Raw genomic sequence first — 8,128 nt, 5'->3', positions numbered from 1 at the left:
ATCTATCTATCTATCCGTCCATCCATCTATCTGTCATCTCCTACCTTATTTATCATAGAGACACCCAGAACCTGAAAAAGACAAAAACAGATACAGAGTGAGCAACAATTAAAGACACTCCCCAACCCCAAAGACACACCCCTTATGCAGAAGCACAGCCACAGGATGAATCTTGTCTCATGGGCAGGTACATTAAGGAAAAACAGTAGCAACAGCAAGAAGGGTAAAGGCAGTGTTTTCAGATTAAAATGTTTCTAGTTGATTTTGTTAGGGAGAAAGGTACGAAAGGTTCTGGAGTAAATCATAGGCAAGGCTATAAAATGGAGAACCACAGGGTAGCTGACGGTGGAGCTGAAGGGCCAGTCAGAACTGCTGACAAGCTTGTGCTGGATGTTTGAGTCTGTTCCAGTGGGACTAATGCATTAGGGATATTTTTAGCAGGTGTCAATTTTCTGTTTCCTTATGCTTAGCTTTATGTGGGGGAGGAAAGGTGTTCAGGTGACGTACGCCCTATTCTGATCTGTGTCATGCATGCCTGCACCCAGCTCCCACTGAGGTTGTTTACAGTGTGTGGTGAGCCACTCTGTGCTACAGCTGTTCATGGATTTCAGACAATTCTGCCTCCCATCTCCACCATTTCATAACTAGCATGAATTCAGTTGTTTTGTAAACCACTACAGATGGATTTTCTATTTCTATGAAAAATTACGTTAAATTTTTAGTGGGAATTCTATTAAATATGTAGATCACTTCCCACTATTGGCATTTTTACAAGATGAATTCTGTTATTTCATGATCATATCTTTACATTTTCAATGTCTTTTAGAGTTTCTTCTGCATCTTAAAGTTTTCATTGTAGAAGTGATTTACACCCTTGATTATGTCTATTTTTAAATATTTTTTGTCTTCTGAGGTGATAATAAATGGGATGTTTTTTTTCTTGACTTCTTTCTTGACAAGTTTGTTATTGGTGCATAGACAAGCTGCTCAGCTTATATGCTCATTTGTGTGCTGATACCTTGTTGATACTGCTTATCAGACACAAGAGTTTCCTGATGGTGTCTTAGGGTCTTTAAAGTATCAGATAATTAGGTTTACGAATAGGGACAGTTTGGCTTCTGTTCCTATTTGCATCTCTTTTCTTTCCCTGCCTTGCCTTACTGCTCTGGCTGTGTACTCTAATGGGAGTCAAGTGAACAGACCTGTCTTGTTCTTGATTTTAGGGGGAATGGCTTCAGGTTTTTCTCACTTATAATGCTGGCTTTGGCTTTGTCAAGAATGACCTTTATGATATTGGAATGTATCATTTCAATTCCTAGTTTCTTTAAGATATTTATCATAAAGGAAGATTGAACTTTATCAAAGTTTTTATCTATTGAGACAATCGCGACTTTTGTCCGTGAGTCCAACGATATATTGCATTGCAGTTATTTATGTATGCTGAACCATCTTCACTTCTCTGAAATGAAATGAAGTTGATTATGGTGTGTGATTTTTTAAAATCGTAGTCTTGAATTCTATTTGCTAGTACTTTATCATTTTTTTACATGTTCAAACTCTTATTTCCTCCCCTCATCCTTTCAAGCATTGTGATTACCGCACAGAGTCACATATCAGACTTTATCTTTACTTAGAAGACTAGGTTTGTTGTTTTTTGTGTGTGCCTATAATAATTATTTTCAGTATAATGCCCCAGCCACATTTCCCACAAGTTTTACATTTTTCTTCAAATATATTATATTTTAGCAGAATTTCTTACTCTGAAAATATACTCCGTGTTTATTCCAATCATCTTTATCTACCATTTTATTTTATTTTTATACTCTTTCCTCAATGCATAACTAAAAATTAATGTATCACAAAAATATTTTATCATTAAAATCCTCATTGTTGCTTATTAGATTTGAGGGCAAAAATATTCATAGTGTGTTGAAACCGATGGCAAACCTGATCCTAGTTGTCTTTCTCTAGCTCTGCTTGTAGCTCCTTTTTTCATTCCTGATTCATTCTCTTCTGCAATTACATTGGCTATAAGAAATGGCATGACTGATTGGTCAATATTTTTGTAACAAGGCACTGAAGTCATCCCTAAGTTACAATGAGCCTTGTCAGAGAGATTGTCGTTGAAATGAAGGCAATTATCAGTGATGGTGAGGCTGTACCTCGGAGACTGTCTCCCAGGAACAAGATTGCTTCATTTAAAATGGTGGCAGTGCTAACCATTCCTCAGAACCTTTTACAGGACCGGAGCTGAGATAATGATCTACCTTGGTCTGACCAAGATTATCTGCTGTGTCATATCCTGGCCATTGTCTTTGATTCCCTGTACAGTAACATCTCACATTCTGTGAGTCCTTGGAAGACAGACCTGACATCACTGAGTTCAACTCTCTTTGTTCTTCCCAACATGGACACATTTCCCTACAAGTCTGGAAATGCGAGGAACGTGTTAAACATCAAGATTTTGTCACCCAGTCCTAAAAATGGACTTATTGGTCAACTCTGTCTTTAAAGGATTCTTTAGGTCATTGTCTGGTGACTAAGGTGTGGGACTCACTGCCTTTCTCCCAGAATATGCTGCTATCTATAATTTTACCCCCCTAAAACCTATTCTTATCACACACACACACACACACACACACACACACACACACACACACACACACACACACACAAGTATGAGCCAAAGGCACTGTGATGGTCTGAATATAGAATGTCCCTCCACAGAATGCTCTGTCTCAGATAATAATACTATTTCAGGAGGTTCTGGAAACTTTAAACTCAGGGGTTAGGGCGTATCTTGTGCATGGATTCCTCTGCTTCCTCTTTCTTGCATGCCATGGAGAGAAACTTCAACATCTACTCCTGCTACCATAATAGTCTACCAAGCACACGGGAGCCATGGAACCGTGGAGAGAACTCTCTGGAACTATGAGCCAGACTAAAACATAACACTCTCTTAAGTGATCTCCCTGCGTGGCTGGCAGTTTGTTCACATCAATGTAAAATTCTCTCAGATCCCGACAGCAAGAGGGTCTGCAACATAAGGGAGAAGCAAATGTGGAAATCATCAGGGAGACCTCCTCACACCTGCCTTCAGATAAGACTCACTTGCAAGTCTCATAAGCCTACAGGTTTGCAGATTCCTTTTGTGGCCTACTTAATCACCATTCCTGGAAATCCATTCTGCAAAGCCGGACTTTGAATTCAACCCTCAGTGATTCTCAGGGGGTCACCTTGAGTATGCCCAATAAAGTGACTTTGATAACATGTATGACATATATATGACAATATGTAGGACGTTGCTTGTGAGAGAAACAAAGACAATGCTATGGGGGAAGAAATGATCAGAGGAGTTGCAACTCAGTTTGGTGGCTCTGAGGTTGGCCTCACATTCTTGGCATGGAATAGAATCAGGAAGGTTAGGGTGCCCGGGATGAATGCAGAGGCAGAAATGGTGCAAAGTGAGGTGGATTGAATAACTTGATAAATGACACATTTTATTCACCTTAAAAATGAATATGTGGTTGTAGGGGGAGGCTGTGTGTTCGTTTTCCGGTTGTCCAGCCCCGAAATAATCACATAGAAACTATTATGCAACACTGGTTGGTCTATTTGCTTATGCTTATTTCTAGCTAACTCCTACATATTAAATTAACCCATTTTTATTATTTTATATTTTACCACAAGGCTCGTGGAAATCAGGTGTCTGTCTCCTTCAGCACTGGCTATATGACGTCTCCCTGACTCTGACTTCTTTTCTCCTCTATCTGCTTAGAACTTCTGCCTTGCTCTATTCTGCTAAGCCATGAGCCAAAACAGCTTTATTCATTAACCAATAAAAAAAATAGACAAAAGAACTCCCCACACCATATGGTGCTTACTATTTAATATCACAGGTGATACATGAGAGGTTAAGATTATTGCAAGAGGGAAGTAATAAGCCAGTTGCCCTTCCTTGATTTGGGGTAATTACTTACATTCAAAGAAGGCTGAGATCACCATGGATACAAGTGCCCTGGGAAGGCATCTGGAAAGTCAGAGGACACACACTGCCTGGACCCTCAGGAAGGAAGCAACGTTTGGCCTTATTCCATAAAATACTGTCTCTGTTCATATGTGCTCACCTCTCTAACATGCTAGCTCTTATTTATTGATTTTGGTTTGGCAGTCTTGCGACAGGTGTTACCTGAGAACATTGGTTATAGAGAAGTAGGATTTGAGCCATGATGTCTTGATCAAGCCTGGCTAGAAGCTGCTGCTTGGGGGCATGGAGAGCCACAGAGCCATAGATCAAGATGAGGTCTGTCTTGGTCAGGCTCTTTTTCCCAGAAAATATACCCTGAAAGACACAAAGGGGGAGGGAGATACAAATCGTGTGAAGTGATTTGCTTTCTCTCATATTTTCTCTTAATCCTGTGGTCCACCACAAGGGTTAAACAACTGCACTGGGATGATTCTGAAACTGTTATGTTCTTGCTTGTACAAATGCACACAAACAGGACTGTGGTGGGGCTGTGAGGCTTCTGTGTAACCATCCCTTCTTCAGGGAAGTAGAGTATACATCACCAAAACTGTGCTGGGACAAATGCAGGTACACTTAGTTTTTTCCAGTCAGCACTAGTGTCAGCCAAAATGGAGTAGTCTTCTTATATAGCTGACCATCCTGCAATGCCAACGCTCAGAATTGAGGAAAGTGATAAGAATTGTATGGGATAGAGACGGTTTCCAAAGAAGTAAGTATTGTTTGCCTCGGAGGTAACTACGAGCTTCAGAGAAAATTATTCCTTTACCTTACATCGATTGATAAAAAACTTCTCCTTCTCTTGGAATGTTTTCAGAACTTTTAGAACAATATCCAAGTGGTTTTCAGAGCAGTATCCTAAAATAGATGTGGTTCCCTAAAATCGGAAGGAACAGATTGTGAGTGTAAGCATTCATTTGTTCAATTCTTATTGAGTATCTACCACTGTGCGACAGACACATTTCCGGTCATTGGGAGACACAGGGTTCAAGAGGGCAGCCTGAAATTCCTATTCCCGTGGAGTGCACAGCCAGTTCCGGCTGCTGGCAGGCAACAGGGAACTGAGCAATACAGCATGCCACGGCATGACAAGTGCTACAGAGATCAAGAGAGAGAGACGGCGGCGGCTGATGAAGACTGGGAGAAATCTGCTATGTAAGTACGGCCATTAAAGACTGATGCGCAAAGGCAGTAAAGTTAAACACAGGCAGGGCCCTGACTGCAGGGAAAGCACGAGCTGCTGGAATTCCTCCAAGGGAGAGTTCCTAACACAGAGTAAGTACAAATGCCTGACGTCACTGTAGAGAGCTGAGGGGGCACTCACAGAGGACAGGGTACCCTGAGGTCTACAGTTGATCCCCGAGAGATGGGGGGCATGACTAATGTTTGTGCTTTTTAAATTATTTTTTTAAGTTTAGCTTTCATTCCCACTCAACAAATAAGAAGTACATAGATTTAAATGGTACAGTGTGAAACTTTGGTACCTGTGTACACTGTGGCTGTGTACAATGTGGCCTTTCCATTATTTTAAATATAACCTTTTTTTTTTCTTCACAGTAGCCCATGCTCTGCCAACCAGGCTAAGCAGGGAGGAAATAAGATTGCTTCCCTGTATCTCTTGGGTTCATGCTCATATGCTTTCTAGATGACCATTAAGGTCACTCTCAGCTTGAAAATTCAATCATCTTGATGGTCATCATCATACTCCAAGAAATCACTGCTAAGACATCAGACATATCATGGCGGCGTTAAGCAAGAATGTTTGAAATTCATCTTTCAGTAATTTTACAAATTTGGAAAGAAAAATGAGATACTGACACTTAAACAGGGAAACACTTTTTTTTTTCCTGAAAAAAATTCTTTTTGACTTTTTAAAATGCACTGGTGAATAACTATGGTTAGCAAGACAGGGTTGTCCCTGGTTCCGTGGTGGGGAATGGTAGCTACCACCAGAAAAGGGGACTGACAAGGGGGTCTCACCTGCCTCTGGTCCCCCAGTTGACTAGGAGAAACCAAGAACTCGTTGATCTGGGAGCTCACAAAGTCCCTGTCTTGGCATGATGCTAATGTTGTTCCCAAGGCTTTCCAAAGAAATTTCTGGAAAACAAAAGATGAGCTGTAGGATTTTAAAAGTTTGGAAAAAAAAAAGATGAATGGAAACGGGGAGGAAGTAGTTATTAGGATAAAAATCCACTTGGTCTTGACTTCTAATTGCCTGATGGCTGTGTACCTCACACATGCTCTCTTTTGAGAGTGTTTCCTTTAGGCCTTATCTGAATGCTGCCGTAAAGTGTTCCTACCACCATCATTGCTTTCATTCTCTATCATAACGTCTTTTTGAAAATTTATACAAGTATACAATGCATCTTGTTCATATCCATTCCCTATTTCCTCCCTCCAGCTCCCCTTAGCTCTTTCCAACGCATCTCCTACCTTCTTCTCAACACATTTCATCCACTGCTAGCTATATCAACTTGAGTATGGGGTCATTCCCTGTGGCAGGGCAACCTAGCAATGGTTCTCCCCAACTCTAAGCAATGAAAAGTGCGCCCCTCTCCTTTCCTCCACAAATATCTGACAGTAGCTCCCCAGCTAGGGGTGGGATTTTGGGATACTTCCATCTTTCAGGCTGGAATGTTTGAGTCTCTTTTGTACCTATGGCCAAGGAAGACCTCGTGTATTGTTAACTTATGAGGTCATGTTAGCTAGCCAGTTAGAAATAAAAGACTACTTGGAAGAAATAATCTGTCCTAACTAAGACCATGATGTATGAATGAAACTCTGGTACATACTGAGAGCCTCCTTGAGAAGAGTGAAAGCTCAACTTAAGCTAGTCCATTCCCAAGACAGTTGTCAAAGTTCAACACTATGGGATAAATGAACAGCTGTTATTTCAAACTATTAGACGTAACTTGTTATGCAGCAAAAGCTAACAGGTACACATTTAATTAACTTATTTTCAGTGTAAGGATTAAGAGAGATTTCACCACTTAAATTTCTCTGCCTCTCCATGTTTGGTAGCTCATCCCTGTTATTGGGCACTCAGGATCCTGAGGAGGATTTCCATGAAGTTCCGGGTTAGCCTGAGCTACTGAGTAAAACCCTGTTTAAAAAGCCAAACTCCTCAAAATTGGTCTGCCTCTTTAAAAGGAACCATGTTGGAGTTTGGAGACTGCTGGATGAACGGTATGACTTCAGGTGCACAGGGACTGTTTGTGTGATGTGGATGAGGCACTGCTCACATAGTCTTAACGTGCATCTGCAGGCTTTGGAGTCCAGTCTGGAGAATTGGTACTTTGCACCACATCAGAGTCAGTCAGGGAGAATTTTGAGAAGTATATAGAATAACTGAAGTTAATAATGAATAAAAATCACTTGGTATTAGGAATTGTAAAACTTCAATGTTTTTTCTTAAATATTAAACTTTATGAATGATCTTATCCTAACAATAGCCATGGCCAATACTGCTTTTATACCCAGCACACATATACCACTTGCACTGACCTGCTTCTGCACATGCTGAAACCCTTGAAATAAATCAAACTATGAAGGTTCTGGGGATTTGGAGATTTAAACAGTTGCCCCCAGGCTACATTAGGAGTACATAGCAAACCCTGGATTCAAATCCCATTTAGAATGGAACTCTGCGGGGTGGAGGGTTATGGACACGATACAAAGGAACTCAAGAACTACATTTTGAACAACCTCTTGCCTCCAACCTTGCTGAATTATGGTATTGTTTTGTAGCAGTGGCATAATGGAAACCAAAGCACAAACTGGTATTTAATCAGTGTCCTTTCTTTCTCCTCTGGAAGAGATTCTGGGCTTATTGCACAAACCTATTGCACACCAATATTCCTGAAAGCTTGGGTGAACATGGTGGGCTACATGTGAGGTGAAGAGAAGGAGAAAGTACTCAACACTCAGGAAGCTCCTTTCTCTAATAATTTTCTTCTCCCATTGGATATACCGAAGAAAAGCCATTTGAGGTTATAAGATGGGTGCCAAGGTCCCCTTGTTGAAAAACCAACCTTCTCTATGGAGCAGTTGGAGTAATTGCCCATTTGCTGGCTGAAGTCCCGACACAATTGACTGGTCCAGGCA

General features: G+C 40.9%; 1 protein-coding gene across 1 annotated transcript in view; it reads right to left on the bottom strand.

Moving 5' to 3' along the window:
* The window catches only part of Mroh2b (maestro heat like repeat family member 2B), a 53,481-nt gene that overhangs the window by 24,113 nt on the left and 21,240 nt on the right, over nucleotides 1-8,128 (bottom strand). Inside the window, exons 18-22 of the mRNA XM_013349705.2 lie at nucleotides 8,056-8,125; nucleotides 6,005-6,121; nucleotides 4,794-4,901; nucleotides 4,190-4,342; nucleotides 45-71 (exon numbers count right to left, since the gene is read on the bottom strand). Coding sequence (XP_013205159.1) covers nucleotides 45-71; nucleotides 4,190-4,342; nucleotides 4,794-4,901; nucleotides 6,005-6,121; nucleotides 8,056-8,125 — 475 coding nt within the window. The remainder of the gene's footprint in view (nucleotides 1-44; nucleotides 72-4,189; nucleotides 4,343-4,793; nucleotides 4,902-6,004; nucleotides 6,122-8,055; nucleotides 8,126-8,128) is intronic.

The sequence above is a fragment of the Microtus ochrogaster genome, chromosome 19 (assembly GCF_000317375.1).
Source record: "Microtus ochrogaster isolate Prairie Vole_2 chromosome 19, MicOch1.0, whole genome shotgun sequence".
Classification (NCBI taxonomy): domain Eukaryota; kingdom Metazoa; phylum Chordata; class Mammalia; order Rodentia; family Cricetidae; genus Microtus; species Microtus ochrogaster.
Note: the sequence above shows the minus strand (reverse complement) of the source record. Positions and strands in the feature narration are given on the sequence as shown.